This window comes from Podarcis filfolensis, assembly GCF_964270895.1.
Source record: "Podarcis filfolensis genome assembly, chromosome: 7".
Taxonomy (NCBI): domain Eukaryota; kingdom Metazoa; phylum Chordata; class Lepidosauria; order Squamata; family Lacertidae; genus Podarcis; species Podarcis filfolensis.
In genome coordinates this window covers 70,224,303-70,248,733 of record NC_139603.1, presented here as the reverse complement: position 1 = coordinate 70,248,733, position 24,431 = coordinate 70,224,303, and the positions used below count along the sequence as shown (strand labels likewise).

At 40.6% G+C, this 24,431-nt stretch overlaps 1 protein-coding gene across 12 annotated transcripts in view; it reads right to left on the bottom strand.

Annotated features, from left to right (window-relative positions):
* ZFPM2 (zinc finger protein, FOG family member 2) overlaps positions 1 to 24,431 on the bottom strand; it is a 436,720-nt gene that overhangs the window by 110,081 nt on the left and 302,208 nt on the right. For all 12 annotated transcript variants that reach the window (XM_083621880.1, XM_083621879.1, XM_083621872.1 and 9 more), the window contains one exon: positions 14,933 to 15,044. In XM_083621880.1, coding sequence (XP_083478006.1) covers positions 14,933 to 15,044 — 112 coding nt within the window. The remainder of the gene's footprint in view (positions 1 to 14,932; positions 15,045 to 24,431) is intronic.

The window sequence follows — 24,431 nt, the reverse complement described above, 5'->3', positions numbered from 1 at the left end:
AAGGAAGCCCCACATCCTTGGCAGCAGCTGACACTGTGAGTCAGCCTTTCTCAACCTGTGGGTCCCCAGATGTTGTTGAACTACAACTCCCATCATTGATAAGGATGCTGGGAACTGTAGCTCTGTGAGGAGTCTTCTCTTACCACCTGTAACAAACTATGGTTCTCCAGATTAGATGAGCGCCGCCGCATCCCCAGAGTCGTCCGCGACTGGACTTAACTGTCAGGGGTCCTTTACCTTTACCTTTTTAATGGCTGTTAAAGTGGTATAAGACTGCTTTGAATATATGCTGTGAATGCTTTTGTGCACAGTACATAAGCACAGCAAAGGGATAGAGCAGGCATAGGCAAACTTGGCCCTCCAGATGTTTTGAGACTACAATTCCCATCATCCCTGACCTCTGGTCCTGTTAGCTAGGGATGATGGGAGTTGTAGTCCCAAAACATCTGGAGAGCCGAGTTTGCCTATGCCTGGGATAGAGCAACTTTGTCACCAGTCCGTTTGGTTTCTTTGCTGAATATGCAAGATGGGCCTTTGCTTCCTTCGCATCTAGAATAGAAACAAGGGCTGGTGGAGAAGGGGCAGAGTGATCAGTGACTTTGCCACCCGTCCACTTGATTTTTGCACAGTCTGCATATCCAACACAGCACTGCAGTGGACTGGCAAAGGAGAGATGGACTGAAGAGTGAAAGACCCCTTCCTGAACAACCTGTGGGGGGAAATACATATGATCCCATGACCCACATGTGTTGGGTGAATTAATAATAGAATCAGATGGGTGCCTAGATTCAAAGCGTGGGACTCTGCATACTCTCCAGTGGGAGAGAGCCCCCAGTAGCAGAGTTTAAACTCACAAAGTTAAACAGCATAGTGAAGTGTTAGGAATGCAGGCAATTAAACCTTTTGCACATCCTGTTTAGTCCACCTGAAAAGCACTTCCCTCTTTCTACCCCAATGAACAGACTACACACTGTTAAGTAAGCTTAAAATGTTTTACTTATAGATTCAAAGATCTCATTCATGCATTTATCCAAGCAGCGGCAAGGAGAACACAGGCAGAATACTCTCTGGTAGACAATACAGAAAGATAGCTTCAAATATGTGCCCAAAGCCTAGAACAAAGCTTAGATATGTCATTTGTCGTAGGTTACATGGCAAGAAGAGAGAGCAAACAGGAAGAGAATGCTTTGCTTTCTCCATTAGAGAAGAAGGGCATGACTTAGCTAAGTCTAGGAATCCAACTCTGTTGTCTTAACCCCTTCATGCACTAACTAACACTCATGCATTAATTTCCCACACATAGACAGAGGCGTAGGAAGGGAGGTGCGATGGGTGTGGTCCGTGCTGGGTGTCATGACGGGGTGGTGGTAACAAAATGGCAGACGAGTGGGCAGCATACTTCACGACCAGTGGCAGTAGCTCTTCTGACCTGGCGGCAGAGAGTAGCCCTCTTCCGCCATGGCAAGGCGCACCCGACCGCAGCAGCTCCGTTGCCGGGTCATGTCTGACCCGGTGGCAGAGAGCAGGAGGTGAGTGAGCAGCAGCTTCTCCGCCCCTCTCCTACTCTGAACTGTGGCACGTGGGAGGGCACCCTCCGTACCCCGTGCCCCTCAGGAGCGTGTCACGTCCCCCTCGCTGCACACAGAAATCATATGCTTCAGTGCTAGATGTACAGGAGCTGAAGCCTTTTCGAGCACAGAAGTCAAAGAGGCTGGCATAGGTAGAAATGAATGGTCATTTATGAGTAAAAAGCAGGCTAGCAAAGGAAGGATTGAATGCTCTGTCCCTCTTCCACCATTAAAGCTATAAAGCAGACAAGTTTTTTAAAAATAATAATTGCAGGCTAGCGACTTAAATGGGGATACTTTACAATATGGAACTAGGGGGTTATTTATTGGTTATAAATCTTTAGTTTAGTTTTGATAGACTGCTACATTTCTTCCTTGGGGGAGCAGAATGAAACATGAAACATGGAAATTGCATTTTAGAACACAATGTTTAAAAAACAGCTTGTACAGACTCCTTTAGATTCTAAACTTAATGACAAACGAAGTAGCCTAATAACCTTTCATCTGGTCACTTTAGTCCATTAAAGAGAGACCGCATGTTCCTTTGCAAAAAAGGAACTGTTGAAAATAGTTTGCAGATTATGAGTTTCTTTGTGTACACATTATAGCCTAGCTTACATGCACACTTCTATGCGAGAGTGTTTTCTTTCTTTCTGTCACATGCTAACTGCAGTTGCCCATCACAAAATATCAGTGTACTTGCTAGCTGGCTAAAGACCCAGTTCACTCCCTCATGTCTCATACGCTTCCGTTCCAACATTTCTGAATGTTTTCTTCAGCTCACAGATCAATCCCATTAAGTTCATCACAGTTTCAGAGTTGAAGGTTAGGCCATATCAGTCAATTGCTCCTATGAATGATCTCTGTATGAGTGTGTTTTGTTTTGTTTTAAACACAGACATATCTTTGTTTTGATCTGTTTTCAAGTGTCTAGTTTCTTATCTGCAATGTATCCAGCAATATTTTTACACATAACTACAGTAAGGCTGTTGTTTATGAAGATTATGTTATAAAGCATCGTATTATCGGACTTTGTTCTTGAATGTCTCCCTGACAAAATCTTGCCATGTCTTTCAGCTTCTTTAAAACAAGCAAACAAGTGAGAATAGCGGAGCTGAAAGACAGAATAAAAATATTTTAATACATAAGCAACTTTTCCAAAATGTTTCTGCTGCTTTGGTTCATTGCCATCTTCTTATTGATCTAATATTAGTGCATTTTTTTTGCAATCCACAAATGGTGTAGGATAATATCTTCGTATACTGATACAACCTAGCAAGGCACTGCATGGTGCTCACACTCCTACTTGAAAGCTGCCCTTCATTGGCATACCATATTAATACTACAAGTCTGCGTATCAAGGGCAAAACTAGATTGCTTATATGCACGGCAAGGGAGGACTATGATGGGGAAGCCAGGATAGTCAGTCAGCATGTTACCCAATTTTAGGTCCTGTCAGGGCTGGAGTCAGACACAGGTCAGCATGAAAGACGCAGGGTTCTGTTGTTAGTGAAGTTAACTCTTTATTCAAGGAAATGGCATACAATTCAGCAACACTTCCCAGCAGGTCTTGCCTCTATGGACCAGTTGCCAGGACTGAAGGTCCCTGCCTTCCACCCGCTCTAAGGCTCCTCCCAGTTATTTCCCAAGCAGTCTCAAACTGCATCTATGCATCTCTGGTCTCTGTTTTGCCCTCCTCATTATTCTGTGCATTCTTGGAGACCAGGAATGAGGGGAGTTTGTTGCAGCAGGAGAGGGAGACTCCCTGGATTCTTCAGAAGCCTCTTGACCTTCCTCCTCGGCTTCAGCCTCAGAATCTGAACTGCTCCCTGCCACAAGCTCTTCCTGTAAACTGAACTTCAGCATCCAGCTCCTCCTCCCAACCTTCTCCCTCTGACCTCTCTTCAGTGTCCCACCACCAATCCACTGGCTCTGAGCCTTCCTCCTCTGGGGGTTTCCCTTGGGAGTTTCCAGGCCGGTGTCTCCCACTCTTTGTACAATCTGTCCCTGACAGGTGTGGCGAACAGGAAACACAACATTAAGAGACACTATTATATCCAATAGCCAGGTACAAACCTTTCCCCACCCTGTGGCTAGGCAGGGTGGCAGATAGATAGTGCTTGGCCAAGTAGCCACAACAAGGCATAAATAACCTGCATTGCAGGCGGTTGGACTAGATAACCCTTGGGGTCAATTCCAGTGCTGTGAACATGCAACAGTGGAGCAGAGTCCACACAACATGGGAAAATGTCGCTCTGTCCACACACATCCTTTTTTTTAAAAAAAAAGCATGAGAATACAAGAGGGAAAGTAGTGGTGCAGATTAACCACTTAGTACCACAGCTCAAACAACAAATCTTAGCAGGCAATGTTTCCCACCACACCACCGGGCAAACAAGACCCACAACAAAGAGATTGTGCTGGTGCAATTAGGATGTCAGTGTTATCCTAATGAGGCTATAAGTTGGAGTTGAAATATATTGCCACTGTTTGGAAAGTGTTCCACACATGGACCCCATGCCAGGGTCATAAATCTAAATTAGCCTGATATAAAGATCACGATTGAGTAGTGAGCAAGCCATTATTTAACTTGCAGATCATCAGCCAGCATACCCGGCATACTTGCATCACAGAAACCAAAAATATTACAATATAAATAGTGTTGATATGTATATCCCCTCATCTTAAAAATCAATATTATGGTTTGGAAAAATCTTATTTGAGACTTATGAGAACTTGTGGGTTTTCACAGCAATACTTTCCCAATAATATGTCCTATATTGCTCAATGATCCATCATTCTATTTGGCATTGACTCTCAATGCAGCTAGTGCACGAAAAGCTAGGAACATGACTGACAGTCCAATCCAGTTCCAAGTTAAGCCAAAGTAATTGGACTTGAACCAGTTTATTGCCATAGATTTCAGTGGAATTCGATCAGCTTAAACACAAATACCTTTGCTGAGAGGTGGGCTGAGATATAAGACCACAACACATTTTCTTTGTAACAGCCTATTAAGATCAGTTGGACTGCTCTAGATTGAGGTTCTGTATATGGAACCATAGGTTGTGTATAGTTGAATAGAATATATTTTAAATAAATAATACTTGTGGATGGAGAAAGCCTTCATAAATCTCACTTCTCTCCATTTCTGCTCAGAGTAAGACCCAGTGAATTAAGTGGGGCTTACTCCCAGGTCAGTATCTATAGGATCACTGCCTTAGTTAATGTTTAATCAATCTGGTATATGTATATCCAGCATAATATTGGTGGGAGGTTTTCTGATCTACAACATTCATTCCATTTAAAACCTGCTGGTGAAAAGAACAAGACTGATAAAGATTTTTTTTAAAAAAAACCAACAACACTAAGTAGTAGTAATTATCATTAACTATATTATGTCCTAAATGCATTGCATAGAAATTACATATAAGTCATGAACCACTGCTCCACAAACCATCTAATCTAAAATACATTTACCTGTGTTAAATAATCACTGTTTCCCAACACTATGTGATCCAGCTGAACTTAATTAACTGGTTCCCTAGGGTGCAAGGTACAATCCTGGCTTAACAGCAATTTAATCCAAATATACAATTGCCCAGTTGCCCTGTCACCTTGAAAAACTAAGGTTGTCCCCCACCACAATTATTAATTGCTGGTGTCAGTTCATCTGGCTCCATAAGGAGCCAAACCTCAAAGCTCTTCCACCAGAGGGAGCCATGTAAATTTCCTTTCCTCCCTTGAAGATCTGTAATCAGCTAGAGACCACATGCGTACAAGGGGGATTTAAATGTTTTGTTCCATGCATTCATTTAGCTGTTCACGTCCAACACCCAGGTTGCTTTTTAACATTTCCCATTAATCTTCCTTGGGAACTAGTAATCACTATAAATATTATGACAAAGTTCTTCTCTTAATTATGAAAACCAGGCTGAGTATCTGGAGGGCAAGCAACACGGTAGTTTGTACTGCAGAAACAGCTTTCATAAAATAGAAGTTTCTATAATCAGGGAAGAATAAATTCCTAGATTCCCACCCCTCCTTTTTTTTTATTTCTTACAAAGTACACCTGCCAACGTTCATTTCCCCTCGTGTCATAAACTCAGGGCAGGAGCATTTGACAGGAATCACTATAAGAGAGGCTGTGGCTAAATTCATCCTTGTTTCATTTCATATAGACCTTTTGCTCTCTGTTCTGATGGGGCTGTTTGAAAAGAATGACCAAGGTTTGATATTAGGCATCTAGGTCATGGTTTCACCTTGACAACAGCTCTTTCGTTTCAAGCAGTAACATTTGCCAGGATCCCTAAGGTACTTTCATTTTTGTCAATCCCTGTTTTTTAAAAATAAAAAAAAATGCTATGAGGGGGAAAAAAGAAGATAAATCTTAATTCACAAGCTGCAAGACTATCTCTGTGTCTCCAGCACAAAACTTCAAATTCAATCCAAAAAGTGGATGTGTATTAGAAGTCTGCAGATTTAAACCTTGTCCACCATGATCAAACTGGATTTATGGAGCATCATAACTCTCCAGACACCATCCTGCAGCTTATTAATTTAATAGACTCCTGTCCATTCCATGATGTTCCTGCCCTGACAGTCTCTCAAGATAAGGTGAAAGCCTTTTGACAGGACAGAGTGCATATATATTTTCTTCTGTTTTCTTGTGTATGGGGTTGTCGACAACTTCAAATGTGTGGCTCAGCAAATTTGTGCTGCCCCCTCCCCCTTTTAGCTTTGCACAGAAGACAAAAGTAGAAACATCTCTGTGAAGCAATGTGTTTGTGAGAATGATGGTTTCCTCAGTCCCAAAGACTTCAATAGACTCAGGGCTTGAAAAGTAAAATGTAAGAAATTTCTGATATTGGGACACTCCCACTGGCAGAAGGAGGGCAAAACGATTTTTGCCCATTCTCCCTTTCTCCTGCAGTCCCCCTCCCTGGAGCCCAAAAAAATCTCCTCCCCCAAAACTGTGTGGGAGGTGGTATAGGGGTGTGTGGGGAACTGGCAATAACCAGCCCAACCGGCAAGACTGCCGCCACACACCCTGCCCCATCTGCCACTGGCAGTAATTATTATTATTATTATTATTATTATTTATTTATTTATTTATTTATTTATTTATTTATACTCCGCCCATCTGGCTGGGTTTCTCCAGCCACTCTGGGCAGCTTCCAACCGAATATTAAAAACAATACAGCGTCAGACATTTAAAACTTCCCTAAACAGGGCTGCCTTCAGATGTCTTCTAAAAGTCAGACAGTTGTTTATTACCTTAACAGGAGGGCATTCCACAGGGCGGGCGCCATTACCGAGAAGGTCCTCTGCCTGGTTCACTGTAACCTCACTTCTCGCAGCAAGGGAACCAGCAGAAGGCCCTCGGTGCTGGACCTCAGCAGAGAAGCAGCATCCAAAATCATATGAGCGATCTTGCCCAAAATTGGCACCGCTAGTTGCGGCACTTCTCCACCACTGGCAGAGGTGGCAGGGCAAGCAGATGACTCCTAGGCATGCCAGCTAGAGGGCTTCTGCCAGCTGAAGCAGAGGCTGTATCTCCCTCATGGCTGGGCTGGCTCCATGCAGCTCAGCAATAAGTTACCAAAAAGTCAATGTTAGTTGGCAATACTAGAAGTGGCTAAGCTTCATTATAGCTGTCTATTGTCTAACACGTCACACTCTGGGTGTCATCTACCAACCTTTCTACAACTCCCATTCATTTTAGTGGCCTGGAAACAGGCATCATTTTCTTTGGATTGCTCCCTCTCTCTCTCTCTCTAAAAAAAGCTTGTTTGAGTTGGTTTGCCATTGAGAATGGATAACAGATATCTGTCAGTAAAAACAGTTTTAAAAGAAATTCTTTAACGATGCAAATTTCCTTTAAAGATGTCCAATGTGGCTAAAAACAGTAAAAGGTAAATCACCTTGGGTCACTCAGCTAGAAGAGCGTTTGTCAAATACAATAACTATTATTGTTATTATTAAGGAAATTTTCACAATAAAAATGCCCACTCCACATGAACAAATAAACAAAAACACAATAAGGTAATCTAAAAACCAGTTTGAAATAGATAACAAATAAAGGTTTAAAAAGGTAAAGGACCCCTGGATGGTTAAGTCCAGTCAAAGGCAACTATGGGGTTGCAGCGCTCATCTTGCTTTCAGGCTGAGGGAGCCGGTGTTTGTCCACAGGCAGCTTTCCGTGTCCTGTGGCCAGCATGACTAAACTGCTTCTGGTGCAACGGAACACCGTGACAGAAGCCAGAGCACATGGAAACGCTATTTACCTTCCTGCTACAGTGGTACCTATTTATCTATTTGCACTGGCGTGCTTTCGAACTGCTAGGTTAGCAGGAGCTGGGACAGAGCAACAGGAGCTCACTCCGTTGCAGGTATTTGAACTGCCAACCTTCCGATTGGCAAGCCCAAGAAGCTCAGTGGTTCAGACCACAGCGCCACCCGTGTCCCTAGATAACAAACAGCAGCCAGTTCAAATTAAATTTAATATATAATTAATATAATTAAAATATGGAAAAGCAGAGTTAGAAAAATGAATCTGTCCAACAAGCTAGACACCTATTTAAATAAAAAGGATTTTCTAAAGACAAGGTACAGAATTGTTTCTCAAGTTCCCGCCAAACACACATACCAGATGCTAGCAGTCAGAGCTGGCCCTCCCATAAGGCAAGGTGAGGCAACCATCCTGGGCGTCAGGATCCACAGAGGCAGCAGATCCAACCTCCAAGAAATGCATCACATGTAAATCTCTGCATGCCTCCTGCTCCTGATAGAAATGTCCACTTCCCGCAACCCAGTTCCTAATGTAGAGCTTCATTCCCTCTTCTTCATTTGTGGCAGGGAGGAGCATTTTGTGGTTCGTCTCAGATGCCAGAATGTCTTGGGCTGGACCTACTGGCACTTCAGAGAGAAGGGGTATCTCCAGAAAATAGCACCACCAGGTCAGGAAGGTGGTATTACAATCATCCCGCTGCGTCAGGAAGGTAAACGGCATTTCCGTGCACTCTGGCACTCGTCACGGTGTCCCGTTGCACCAGAAGCGGTTTAGTCATGCTGGCCACATGACCTGGAAAACAGTCTGTGGACAAATGCCGGCTCCCTCAGCCTGAAAGCGAGATGAGTGCCACACCTCATAGTCGCCTTTGACTGGACTTAACAATCCAGGGGTCCTTTACCTTTTCACCTTTACCTGTTTATATAGCACTCACCTGTACTGTAAGCATTGCGCAATAATAAAAACAAAACACTGCTTACAAGTTAAACGACGTTATTTTTATTATTATTACTTTTATTATTAAACAAAAAGAAGAGGAAGAAGAAGAAGGGTAGAAAAGAGTATCCCCCCATTCCAAACAAATATTGAAGTTTGTGCTTAAAAAGCTGAAGCATGCATAGATAGCAGGTTTCCGGTGGAGAAGATTTAAGCACCTTTCTAAAGCATGTGAGGCCAAACGTAAATTGCTACTCCTGAGCCAATTATCAATTATTATTTATATAGAATTATCCACTCACATTTCATTAAGCATGCATTGAAAAGGAGTGGGAGAAGCGCAAATGCTTTCTTCTGCATCATCTCAATAATAACTAAGGACATAAACTACTTGGTGAGGCCAGATAGAAAATAAAATAATATCAGTAAATCATGATCATAAGTGTAAAAACAACCAATGTGGAACATAAAAAGAAATGACAGAAGGCTTGAGAAATATTTGTGCTGCCTACTTCGGCTGTGTAATTGATGCAGCAAACAGCTATTTATTTGTTTTTTTATAGTTCACAGGGTAGTCACTCCTGTTTTGTTTTGGTTTTTTAAAACTGGGATTTTAATTTTTTTAAAATAGTTTTAAAAGCAGCCATTTTATGATCTTTAGTTTTGAATGCAAGTTTATCTCACCAGTTCTATCTTAATTTCAAACATCCTCAGCCTTACGCACCACACTGCAATGGTCTCAGACATATATTAAACATGTTGGTTTTTACTGCATGGAGTTATCCTGTGGTGCTCTGCAATCAATTACTGTTATACCACCATCATTAATAATTTTCTTAATGAAAATGATTCTGTTGATCTCCGTTGTATTTTAATTATCAGAGTTAAGCATAATTACACTGCAGCTCTGAGCTGGCATGTAGACTCCTTTAGGGCGCAATTTTGTTTTAACACACTGATAATGTAATTTTACATTGTGTCAGTTGTTTAGTTATTATCCAGTCGTACAATTCTGCTGTATTCCTGATAACAGATAATAACCTTAGCACCTCCTATATCCTGAAGTCATTTAAAAAGCAATATTAGAATTTCACAACTAGCTAACTTAATCGCCTTATGATTTTATAATTCCCACTGCTAAATATTTTTATAGGCCCCCTCTCTTGCCAATACCAACATATATATATATATTCACACCCACACCCACGATTTAGGTAAGATACACGTAACGTGTGCTTACCCACAGATTCATTTCAATGTGCACAGTTTTGTTCGGTAACTAGTTTCTTTTCCCCTTCATTTAAGGCCTGCCTTGCACTCTTAATCAATTGCACTCTTAATCTAAGAGTAATTAACAGCTCAGATTTTGTTTAATAGCAGCTATTCAATTTGCCATTTTCTTGGTCTGAGTATATACTGCACTCAAGTGAGCAGCTAGCTGACAAGTATGTGTCCTGTCCAATTCTGCCACCATCACTTCTCTGTTTAGATCACTCCCAATCCAAGACCGGTAGGTACCTTAGTGCTACACTCCATCAAATGAAGAAGCACTGCATAGCTCTATCTTTCTCCTGGTAGTAAAATACAGCTATCCAAATATATTTTATCACACTTATATTCTAGTTATTTTATTGTTTCTATATATTTCTGCAGCCACAACAGGCTAATTCAACCACAACAAACTAACACCAAAGAGCTAATTCATATATGATGCTGCCAATTTGCTTAACCACAGTTAAGCAAGCCAGGAGTGGGTCACAAGACCACATGTCCTATTGCCCTTTCCATCTCTTCCAGAATACAAATCTCCCTCACAGTGCCTAGCTACAGTTAGCTGTAAAAACAACCATGATGCTATCCATAGTTAGGGCTAACCATGGTTCCAAGGCCTGAAACCACATTTTGGACCTGCTTTTAGGTCCTGCATTAAGCAAAAACTGTGGTTAGCTCTGACCACAGCTAAAGTTGTAGTTAGCACAATGAATAACCATAATGGATAACCAAAAGGGAGAACAGCAAATATCATCATATGGCCCTTTCCAAATTTGCTTATCCATGATGCTTCAGTATTGGTTTAAACAGATGCACAGAAAAAAAGGATCCAAGTTGCTTAAGCTATCACTAACCATCAGGAGAGTGAAATAATATGCTTTCATCAGCATAAAGACAGGCTAAAGGAGCCTATATCTTCACATGCCATGCTATCGAACACCAAGCAAATATTACTGAAAGGTTTTCAAAGGGGCAGAGATCAGCTAAAACACCCACTGAGGGTCAATATACATTATACATTCTAGCTTATCCAGTCCCCTGCGCCTTTTGGCTACTCTATCAATGCAGTACATTCTAACAGCTGAAGGTATTTATCCAATAGCAACTAAGAATTTAGGGGGGGGGGAAACCTTTCCTAAGAGAAATTCAGGACAAATCCAATGCACACATAACCTTCATTGACGTTCCCATTTGTAGCAGTGCCTAGTAGGATTATTTCATTTTGAACTGACAACTATTTTCACAAAAGTACTCAGTCAATGATTTGCACACCAATCTTTTAATATAGATAAGATCATTTTATGAAAAGTAAGGAGTTACATTTTTTTCAACTGGGAAAACAAATATGTTATGTCATCTTGGAGCTGTTACAGCCCCAATAAGATATATTATTTTGTGTAAATTTCGAGGCATGTGATAAGCAATTGTGCCGGTACTTGCCCAAACTGGGCACATGAAACTAACTTAAAAAATTAAAAAGAAAGACTGTGTTGGAAAAAATGATGAAGTTATTGCAACTGTTATTTTTCCTTCAACACCTAGAATAAACCATCTGAACATAGCAGATGAAATGTCACTGGAGTACAGGAAGCATGCATCCTGAGGTGGCAAAAATCCTTCAGCTGATTCACTTATGATTCACCAGAACCTGCCATTGGTGTCTCACAGGGGCCGGCAGGCAACCCAGGTAAGGGAAGCTGCAGCAGGTCAACACTTTCCTGTGGAACACACCATGTCTGGGGCTGAGAGTGTGTGAAAATGTGGATTCGACAGCATGTGGTGTGAACCAAAGTTCCATCTAATCTAGTACAGTATACTGTTTCCCACAGTGACCAGCCAGGATCTACTAGGAATTTCTGACTTTATGTTTTATGCATCCTGCCCTGGAACCTACTGAAGGCTGGGTAGCCTGGAAGTATTTTAAATAATCCATAAATATGTAGGCAATAACTCTCCCTGTTTTATGCAACCTCCTGGTTCATGACCAATAACCAATAACAAGTGTAACCCCTCATGGATTTGTCCAATCCCTTCCTAAAACCATGTAAAGTAATGTCCATCATCATATCCTATGGTAGTGAATTTCTGTCTATGTGAACCCCAGAATCCTGTTTTTCAATATATACTAATATGTTAGTATGCCAATACTAGCTGACATCCCCAAGGAATTTTGATAGCATGGAGAAATTGTGTCTTGATGGAAAATGAGTCCCTAGACATGCACTGAAACCATAGAATTTCCTTGAATAATTCAACCTTATATGTAGTACATGATTTTATCACGTCAGAACACACCCTTCTCCATATTAAAAGCAATCTGCATACAGTAAATTAGATGTTAGGATAGAGAGGTCTAAAATAGTTTGCTTTCCTACATGTGAATAAAGGTTATTTTTATGTCCATCATTTAACAACACAAAGCACAATCTTCAGTCTAAAGTGGTACAGTCCGGGAACAATTTTACCACCTCATCTGCTTTTGGGCTAAACTGCCACATTTCAGCATACATTCACAATGATGCAAATTGGCTCCTCTTCAAGAAAATGTTACTATCGGATCTGAATTTAAACAAGTAGTTCTGTAGCAGGATCAGCCCTTACAGATCTTCCCCATAGCTCAGGCATTGCACCTTCCAGAAAACTGAGAGAATACAAGAAGGTGTGAGGTGGGGGTGGAAAGAAACATTTAAGAAGTCTATAAGAATAAAAAAGAAGTGTAAGAGACTGTCAGAGAAAACTTTCCACTATGAACATCCTGGATTTCTGTTCCTGATGTATCTCTAGGCTGAAGTTGTACTTTGGATAACTGCTGCAAAGTTTCCATATAAACAGTCCTTAATACCTTTCAAAATAAATTGCAATTTCTCACGCATATGAAAAATGTTACTGTACGCAAACATCAAAATACTGTGCTGTTTTCTGCTGCTAGAGCAATGAGTCACACTACACTTTAAAATGATGCAGATTCATTCCCTTTTTGGCTCAAGGTTTTTCCTTAACTAAATCAGGTATTTTCAGGTTACAAAATTAATTTATTGGTGTTTTGTAATTATAAAAGGAAGAATGCATAAGACCTTAGTGTGCAACTACTCATTTTTAAACATGCAAATTCTCTGTTTTCAGTGTTTCAATTTTCAAAGGCTTGTAGCAGTTTAAAGGCAATCCTCTTATAAGTGTACAAATTGCAATGATTATAGGAACAAGTTGTAATTGTTTCTAGTAAGTTTTAGTAGCCTTTGATGTTATGATTAGTGTTTTGTATGTTAATATAGTGATATGGGTGCTTATTTGCCTTGCTGGTTGTATGCAAAATGGTCACTAGGTTGTCGCAGCAAACAAATCTTTCATCTCAGTGGGTCTGTTTGGTAAGGAATAAAAAAGACCTAAAATAAATTGCTGTAGAACTGTGCAATTTCTGAAGCAATCACAAAGCAGTGAGACTGGGGATTTATAGAATTTGAAACCTGAGCTTAGTTGGAAAGACTAAATGGAGGAGGGATAAATACAACATTGACTATGCTAATGGGGCACAGCAGCTGTATTCACAATTTCTTGACTGAGCAGTCAGGTATCATAGATCTTTAGTACCAATTCAGCATTGCAGGTTTAATTTTGTACCTTTTTTAAAAAAAAGCTCAGGCCTCTAGCTATTGATCAAGGGAACACTGATAGGAGCTGAGGTGATGTTCAATCTAATAAGGAGTGGTGACCAAACTTTTATCTATACAGGTTCTATACTTTTATCTGTACAGAACATAAGTTTTGCTCTAAATCCTCCTGTGAACCAAAGTCCTAGCTTGAGAGTTCAGATGCCTGCCTATTGCACCGTATTAGCCAGTAAAGCGAGATGAGCGCCGAAACCCCAGAGTCGTCCGCGAGTAGACCTAACAGTCAGGGGTCCTTTTACCTTTACCTTTATGACACAATGACTTCAGTCCTGTGCAGTTAATGGGATTTCAGCAACCTACTGGTATGCAGGATTGCAGCTATAATCTCTGGCCACATGGTAACCCACACACAATACTCTTGTGACCACTGTGGATCCTAGCGTATCATTTTGGGAATCACTACAGTGGAAAGTTGGAAAGTAGTAATTGCCATGCATTTTAAATAGCATCATGATGTCGTTAATGAGCAAAGAACTTTTTTGTTTGTTTACACACCATGAGCCAAATCTAGCTGCCTTCAATACTTAATCACTGTCAAGGTTCCAAAATAATGACAACAATAAAATTTCTTACAAATATCTTTCAGAAAATAATGCTATTTTTCAACAACATTTTCAAAAAAGTCAAGGTTCACACACTTGTCACGAGGTAGGGGGTACGAGCACAACATTTTGGATTTAAATCAGGTTAGAACTGCAGGTTAATGAACTACTTAATGAACTTTCAAAGCTCAAAGAAACTTCAAAAGAGGCTTGTGATACAATGCAGCAAGAAACTAAGGGGTGGGGGAATAAGAGAGATGCTACATTCCTACAAGTCTGTAAAGCCTAGTACATACTTTGGACAGTGGCTTAAATGGCAGGTAAATTGGGCAATAGCTTACAATGGCATCAACATTTTATATAATACAATGCATCAAAGCTCTTTGCTTTTTTTCCTTAAGTGCTTTATCTGTTTGAATCTTAAGTGGTAATCGTATGCCTCTGCTTCACACTCATTTAATGCATAATGGAGAAAAACTATTTTTTCAGGTAAAAAAATGGAATAATGCTTCTTAGATCAGAAGAAGAGAAAGGAGAACCACAGGCCCGCCTTTGTAACCTGCATTTGCCACCTGTTATGCAACAGGCACGTTTCATCAGCACTGCTTTAATTCCTTGCAAAGAAAGCGGAAGGGAAAATCAGCTTGTGTTTACCTTTGCTGTACACAATGCAGTTGTTTTTGTTGTCTTCCACTCCTTGCCAAGTCACATCCAGCAGCCACTTGGGGCCAGCAGTCAGCACCATAGGGACTGGAGCCTTTGTCTTCTGGAGAAAGGATGATAACAAACAGATGCCATTTGCTTGCATTGATTAAGAACTTGAATAATAATAATAATAATCATTTTATTTGCAAACAACTAAATCTCCAAACCCATAAGCCAAGGCCTTATTCCCCAGCCTCGGGACTTTAAAAAAAAAAAGCAAAAGAAAGAAGAAGCAGAAGACGACACAAGCTACAAAGCTTTAGTGCTTTCATAGATCTGAATGGCGGAATTATTATCAAGGATTTTTCTGAATGATAGCGCTGGATCAGATCTCCAAGATTAGGCATATCTCTGGTGGCTTAGAATTATAAAGGGAATGCAGATGACTTTCACAGAAAAGAGCCAAGTGTTTAGAAGTGAACTTTAGACACATTGTACTTCATTATCAACAAGATCTTACTATTTCCTGAAACAGACAGGAAAGAATTTAAAGAATCAGTATCCATTTCAAAGCTCTGTCCTGGGTAACATTTATATTATAGTGGGAAATTATTCTGAATGGATAATGTAATTTTCCCCCTCCTCCCCCCTTACTGACTGCTGATGTGCTGCTCTACTACTGTTGAAATAATAATGCTAATGATTCCACATGCATGATCTCTTAGAAGAAATCTAAAAGCAGCAGCCAGAATTCATTTGAATGAAGCCCAAAAGGAGTTTTTTTTGGGGGGGGGGGAGGCATGATACCCACCCTTCTTTACAAAGGCAAAGTGACACATTTTATTACGAAACGCATTTTGTGTGTTAGGGTAGAAAAGTTCAGATTATTGGCACTCCGTCTCTCTGTTAAGGAAGGAACTGATCTGGAATTTAGTAAGCCTTATCAACATAGGCTGGTAGTGAAATGCCGGTTAGACATTTATCATTCACCAGTCCTTGTTCTGTATATCAAACATCATGAAACTATGACTCAGAATACAGAGTACAATGAAAAGGGTCTCAAGGTAATACACCACTAGGTTTTCTCCCCACCCCCACCCCCCTCCGCCAAAAAAAAAATCTGGATAAGATCATTTTCCAGCAGCTCCAAACCTTTGTAAGAGAAATTCTGTTGCCATGACTGACTCAGAAGTTGGAAGCATAGATTTAAAGCCAAATCCTGTGGGTTCATTAATAGGTTGGAAAATGAGTCACAGTGACCACCACAATGCCCTAACATTATGCTGGAAAAGACAGGCTCAAGATATGTGGGCTGACACTACTATTCTACAAACCAAGCAATTCAAATGTTGTAGCAGTGTAATGTTCTATCATTTAATTATTATTTATTAAAATTAATATATATAGTGTTATATGGCACCATTGTGATAGAGCAGCAATGGCAATGTTTCACCTATGCTGTTTTCAAGAGGCTTGTCCAACCACCATGGAAAGGAACTGAAAACCTAAAAACCACACTGAGCAGCTCTAGTTGGACTGCATCACACCCCATGCACAGGTTGCCCATAGATGGAACACTAAACTATGGTTTAGCGTTACATGAACGGGTCTTGAAATCATTAGCTTCCTCCACTCCTCTCATCTTCTACAAGGAAGAAATCACTTTTTCTATTCCATTTAAATTTATTTCTTTCATTCATTTATTTTATATCCACCTATTTAAAAAAGATTTCAAGGTGACAAGTTCAGTTCTATGTGGGGCTAGGGATGAGCAATGCAGCTAATCCACCACCACATTCTAAGTCCTGCCAGCTTGCCAGAAGTTGTCGTGGTGTCTCTTTCTTCCTTCTCACTGCAACAACTGTGAGGGATCCATGCTGCTTCTGATCAAGCTTTATGTCTGTTGCCACCAGCTGGAGGCTGCTGCCTCTGTCACAATGGAGCCCCCCGCCCCCCACCAGGGGACCTCGTCTCCATCAGTGGAGGTCAGCAGAGATACACCAGGGGTTGTAGCCAATGCTGATTCTATTCAGAGTAGACCTATCCAAATTAATGGAAATGAGTTAGTTCTGGTTATTTCTATGGGTCTGATCTGAGTAGGACTAGCATTGAATACAACCTCTACACAAACACCAGCCATCAACATCAGAGGGTTAGGATTGTGCTCTAAAATGGTCATATATGTCTGTAACATATAAAACAGCAATCATAGGAAAACTGCAATCAACAGAACAAGCTCAAAAATAAGTTAAACAAACAAAGCAGGCATTTATAAAGCTGCAAATTAATAAAAGGACACAACAAGAGGAAATCATTTTGCCTAGGTTTTTTACGGTACCTAAAATTGGACCGTGTTTTTCTTTGGTTGGATTCCCTGTATTCCAGTTTTTATTTGTCTTATATGCTTTTTTGCCACTGCTGTATTGTTTTTAGGTTGTACACCACGTAATATATTTTTCAAATATTAAGTGGTTTATTAATGCTTTTAAATAAATGCATGACAAAACGAAGGATAAGAGAAAAGGACCAGCCTTCCTAAACCACCAGATTCTAACTAACAGTGCAGTCCTAACCCAAGATCCACCAGGGTGAATAACTTTGCAATAGGCGGATCTTGGGCTGTCACAGCATAGCTGGGGATGAGCTCGCATAAGTCCTTCACCCTGGCTCAGCCAGTAGTACTGTAAAGGCTTATGCTGCTGTAACTCCCCCAAAAACAATGTTCCTGAGGTGTGGCAGGAGAAGGAAAGGCTTCCAGCTATTACAAACCTCTTTCAGCTCAGTCACGTGACCTAGCAACCCAGCAGAAATTACACTGGAGAAAAAGTGTGGCTTATGTCAAACATAAAGGCTTGTTTTCCCTCTGCCAGGCTCAGGCAGCTCACCTGAATAGAGTTTGGAATGTGGTAACTTACACCAGCTTAATTTAAGGTGGTATACATTCCACCAGCTTCCTATACCTAGGATTGCTCTGTCCACATACAATCACACATGGATTCCCAGTGTAGGTGCCACAATGGAGAAGGCTCTGCTCCTTGTCACTGGCCACCACACCACTGTTGGCTGAGAAATGTGGAGCAAAGAATCAGATGCCAAACAAAGCATATTTAGAGGGACTTGCCTATGAAGGCAGTTCAGAAGTTACCCAGGTCTCAAGTCATTTAAGGCTTTAGATGTTGTGAATCAATGGTCCTGTGCTCAGGTCCTGCTTGTAGGTTTCCTACAGCCATCTGGTTGTCCACTGTGAAAACAGGATGCTAAACTAGATGGGCCTTTGGTCTGACCCAGCAGAACAGTTCTTAAGTCCTTCCGCAGCACCTAGTTGCACTTGCATTTTCCTGTCCAACTCAGATCAGAGCACCTATCTGTACCACTTGTACCAAACTAACCTGAACTCACTTTCAGTATATGTAGCAGAGCTGTCTGTTATTTGGGCTGTTGGGAAATAAAAAGTTTGAGGACTAATGTTAAAACATCATGGGAGTATGGGCTATTCTTTCATCTTATTGTGGTAAAGGTTAGCTGGTCATTGCCAACACACATGGTGACATTTGCTGCTGGATTTATCTTTATGTTATGATTTGTTCTTTCAAAAGAGGAATCAAGAGCATAGACAACCTAACATAGACAGCTTATGCTCTCATATATATATATATATATATATATATATATATATACACACATACACACACACACATATATACACACACACACATATGCATATTAAACATCTCAATTTTTTTACTCAAAAATAAGTGGGTAATATATATCTCCAAAGCCAACAAAATGTTAGAGAGTCAGCATACGAGTGTGCTAGGAAGGTATCACAGTAATCTGCTTTCCTTATTACTAGCTCTGATTTTCAAACAAAGCAACAGTACTAGTATATCCATCTCTTCAAATAAGAATACCATTGCAATATTAGCAATAGTCAGTTAATATTTGGGGCCTGTTGCATTTCGTCCTGGCCTACTTTATGGCATGCATATACTTGAACATTACCTGTATTTAACTTATTGGTATTCCTATCATTCCTTCAAAATCTAACATAGATTCTTGTGATTTGGTCATACATATGGAAACCAATCCAAATGCATTCACACATAAGCTATGTTTTACCTCACAAATGGGCAAACAAACCACAGCTTGTTTTGCCAAAGCTTGGTTTGTTTTCTGGCTGCTAATGCCTTAGTAGCTTGGGATGGGGTGATGAAACACACCATGGTTAACCAAGGCTGCTAGGTTTGAACCTAACACCAAAACATAGTTAAAACAAGCCGTGGTTCATAAGCCAACAACAAACCATTGCTTCACCTAGTGGTTTGTTGCTAGCAAACAACACATAGTATTCCGGGCTGAAGTTTGATGTTCAGAAAGACCACACTTAACACTTAAGCCATGGCTTATTGCTACATGTAAACCGGTCCATTGTTTGCATCAAGTATAATCTTCTGATGCATTCTAAAATGTAATTTTGTTGTAAACAGCTTTGAAGGCCCAAACGGACAAGGCCAAAAAGGGTTATATTTAAGCATAATTATTATGTTGGAAAGAGCTAAAGGTTTGTCAAAATCAGAAACGAGTACATTTTCCACAAAAGAGTGAAGAGTTTCCAGTTGTGAAAGAGGCTTTTAATGGGAAGTGTTCAAATATATAGGGTCTGGATAGTTCAGTTGGTTAGAGCATGGGGTTGATAACACCAAGGTTGCAGGTTCGATCACTGTATGGGACTGCTGCACATTCCTGCACATTCCTGCAGGATGGACTAGATGATCCTCAGGGTTCTTTCCAACAATTCTAAATCTATGATTTAGATATTTTAATATAATATTGCATTAATTTGAAGTTTCATTCTACTGATTATACTGTACCTTGTTAAATTATTATTACTGTTTCCAGGCCCCAGGGGTGAGGAAAGATAGAAACTGAAATAAATACACACAAGGGAAAACAAACAAGGCACACCGTTTCTGAATTTTCATCTATAGTACCCAAACCCTGTGATTCAGAATTGGTGGTGCATCATGTAACATAAATATTTATTAGTAGCTCTATACAACATTCCCTTAAATATTTTTCAACTGAGTGTGCTATTTCAGTTTCAAGCCTCCTTTTGTAAAAATCACAACGAGTCCAATTTGACAAGGGCAAACAAGGGCAAAAGTTGATCTCTTTGGGAACAATTAGAATCTGCTAATGAGGATAAGAGAGGTTGAGCAGATATCCACTTTTTGCTAACCTTTCAAGTAACTGGACAAACAAGTGAGGTAACCCTCAAGTACTGTTTATACAGAAGTCAGGAGGTTAATGGAGGCAAAAATAGCCAATAAAATGCCTGAATATTTTTTTTTACCAGCCTAAGAGGAATCCCTAATAATTCAGTAATCTTAGATAGCATTGCTTAGAAACATTTATAAAATCAGTGGTTTACATCTTCCAAGGACAGATTAAAATCTGAGCAGTTACACATTCAGTATAATCAAGCAATAAACATGTTCCGGGATTGTACAGTTCCACAAGCTGGAGAGGTTGAATGTCTGAATGTGCCTTTAACAAAATAATAAATCTCTGCATATGAAAAATAGCATGTCACAAAGAAGACTAAGCTGGACTCTTCTCCCTGATATGCTAATTTCCTCTGCATAGGGAAGTTTAAAAACACGCAAGGGGGCATTCTGCAGTCTACACTACTATATCGGGTGAATAAGCACTGATCCAAAAAGAAGGTACATGCCAAAAATAACTTGACACCTTAAAATGTTACAAAGTCAGGAAAAGGAAAGGCTATTATTTGTTTCCTTTCTCTCTCTCTTAAAAAAAAAGTATGTGTCAAAAGTGAAGCTTTTTGAAAGTGTTCCCCACAAAATGCATTCAAGGAAGAACTGTATTATAGACATAATGTATCTAGTCTTCTACCCAGTAGTTTCAAATTGCTTGATATTTTAGATTCCTACAGCAGCTGAAGTAAACAGGAGGCATAGCACAAACATCGCTACTGCTTCTGGATGTAACATAAAGAATAGTTTAGCACAAGAATGAACCTGGGCGACATGGCTGTGAGAATCAAAAGGTTTCATTCAATTTTCAGCTAACTGCACTTCGTCATTATAGTCATAGCCAGATAAAGTGTGCTTAGTGTAAAGTATGGTTTAGGACAGAGGTGGGAAACTTTTTGCCTGTCAAGAGCCACATTCCCCCAGGGGTAATCTGTTGGGTGCTACAAACCAAGGTGAGTGGGGCCAGAGGTAGGTGGGGAGATTACATTTTCTATATCTTTCTGCCACTGCCTTTTCTTGTGTGTTCTCTCTCGTCTCTTGTCTCTCCCTCTCCCTCCCACCCCTATCTCCCCATTTTTCTCTCCTTGCCACCAACATAAAATTAGGCCGAGGGTCCCACACAACCCTTAAGGGGACAGGCTGCCCAGTCCTGCTTTTGGAAAACAAGACAACCTGGTTAAAAGTGGAACTCAGCACAGACGTACATATTTTAAACTGCATCCAAATAGCTGCCATCACAAGGAAATCAACCCTATAAACAACATAAAAGCAAGAATAGAGACTGTCTTGCTTACTCCAGCATAGGAGAGAATAACACACCTGAATACTTGTTGCCCTTGAGGAAGTGTGTGGTTTAAATATGTGTGCAATCTTAATATAATAAATTCCTATTTTCAAGAACCTCTTCCTTTGGACTTCTGTTTCTCACTGCACCCCCCCTTCCTCTCCTGCATTCTTTTCTTTCCCCCTATCCCTGTCATCTGATCCAGGGGAAGCCACCATAAGATCCTGCATTTGGCTGTAGTCTGAAAAGAGGATATATTTTTAAAGTTAATAATAATAATAATATAATTTACTACAAAGCACATGAGAATGTGTAATACTTTAATAGTTTGCTGCCAAACTACCAGGGGGTGGGGGTAGGGAGTGAGGCACTGAACGGAAAATAAAAATGAATATTCACAGATGGAATCCCACATGACAGCTGGGATTTCCTGCAAGTAGAGAAGCCCAACTGTTTACCCCAGGAGATGATCACTTGACAAGCGACATGTCGTTTCTGCACTTGACAGACATCCGTAAGCTTATAACAAAGGCAATTCAGAGAGAGAGAGGGAAAGTGATAGGGAAGGAGGGAGATGAACATATATATTCAAATTGTACTACTATAATTGCAAATCTACATAGTTTTACATGTTAAGAATTCCAAAAGCTCGCCAGTGGCTGTGGCTTTCAACCATGCTTTTAATGCAAACAAAGGGCAAGACAGCATGCACATGAGTTTTTGTGCAGTCCATATTATGGAAGTACAAAATGGAAGTGCCAATGGAAGTGCAAAATCAGGATCTGTACAGAAATATACATCTCAAGAATCTCTGCTTTTTATTTAAATGCTTATTACATGCTGTATATTTCAGCTCTTGCAACACTGGAGAAATTCAGCAATATGTTAGATGTTCGAGGAAAGCTAAGAAACCAGGCAATGAGGATTTCCAGTACCCCACTCAACTCCCTGCTCCATACCAAGGGCTGCCTTATTCCCTATCTATTTTGCCCTTGTACCAATAACCTGATCATCTCCAAGTATTTGGGCCAAGATGAAGCATGAACTTAGCCATCAAAGCTAGGAAAAATACAAAACATTAAACAAAGCCACAGAGACTTGCGAACTACCCAACCTAAGATGAACTTATAATGTCTGGTTTCATTAGATTTTTCAAATGCTTAACTCAGTCTTTTAGCTAAGTTCATGAAGATACCAACGAAAGGTAAGTTCGGTGTTATTCACAATACCGAGAGATGCCAGTGGAGTTGTAGATAGATGTTAATGAAGCTGGTGGAAAGAGTATTCTCTATAAGACTGAATATCAATATACGTATCAAGACTTTGAGATTAGACCACTGAAGAAGCCTAGAAAACTATTTTGGGAGTGTGCTACCTGCAAGCCCCAGTAAAAGGGCCCCATCGGGGGCAAACAGTGGCCTCTTGATTACTTGGACTGCCAGGGTGAAACAGATGCAAAACACTGGCACCCTGTCGTCTACAACTTCATTAACATCTATCTACCTTTACTTACCTTTCGTTGGTATCTTAATGAACTTATCTAAAAGACTGAGTTAAGCACTTGAAAAATCTATTGAAACGAGGCATTATAAGTTCATCTTAGGTTGGGTAGTTCGCAAGTCTCTGTGGCTTTGTTTAATGTTTTGTATTTTTCTCAGAAGGTTGATAAAGAATGTATAATTTATTATTCTGTGTATATTAATCGCCAACGTATTGCATGAGTCGCACTACTTCTATCATCAGCACAGGTTGCATTTTTCTAGCATCAAAGCTAGGAAAGCTACTACTAACTATGGGAACTGCTACTGACTATGGATGGATACAGATGAGCATTTTAACTGCACATGCTATTACCTACTTGTATCTCATGTGTGCTTGAGACCTGGTCACATACACTTTGTTGAGGCCGCCCCTGCTACTGCTATATAGGGGGGAAAGTAATTCTCTCCTTCATCCACTGCTGCTTTCAACAGAAGGAATTTCAAAATGCATACTTCCTTATGTTAGTGGTGACAATCTTCTCTGTGAGAGGCAGGAGAAGTGAGATCTTGGGACTGGGGTGAGCTGTGAGGGGATGGAGGAATTTGGCTTGAGCTCTACTGGGTTCGGAAAGGAAGTGGGATGGGGGAGGTAGAAGGAAGGTAGGGGTGAGGGCAACAGTTAGGAGAGGGATGAAGGAGCTGTGTAGGGGATGGGGAGTTGGCTGAGGTGTAAAGGAAGACATGGGTTTTTTGGTGGGGTGGGGTTTTTTGAGGCAAGAAATATAACAGAGTTGGTAGCTCCTAGCGTAACAATAAAACTCAGTAAATATCACAATCCAATAAAAAGTTTTCTCCTTGCAGGGAGTTTCTTACATGCCCATGTAGTACACAGCATGGCAGAGCTGCATATGCAACCTGCAGTTGGAAGTGACACAGTCCATTCTAGCATCCGATCCCCACCACATTCTGCTGCATGTGTTGACCCACCCTAAACCCCTCCTTAAAATGTGGCTAGATAATTAAATGACTGAAGCGTTCCAAAATGTGAAAGCTTCTCCTAGTGTAATATGATCATCTGCATGGATCTAAAATCTGAGAACAAAGAAATCTATTTCAACCTGATTTTAAAATGCGGGAGAAGAGGAGGAAAGGAACCCATTTAAAATGGCTTTTAAAAATAAGGAGGGGAGGGGGAGAATATAAACTGATTAAAAAACAGATATTTGCAAATCATCTTAAACCATAAAGGTAAAGGTAAAGGGACCCCTGACCATTAGGTCCAGTCATGGCCGACTCTGGGGTTGCAGTGCTCATCTCGCTTTATTGGCTGAGGGAGCCGGTGTACAGCTTCCGGGTCATGTGGCCAGCATGACTAAGCCACTTCTGGCAGACCAGAGCAGCGCACGGAAACGCCGTTTACCTTCCCGCCGGAGCGGTACCTATTTATCTACTTGCACTTTGACGTG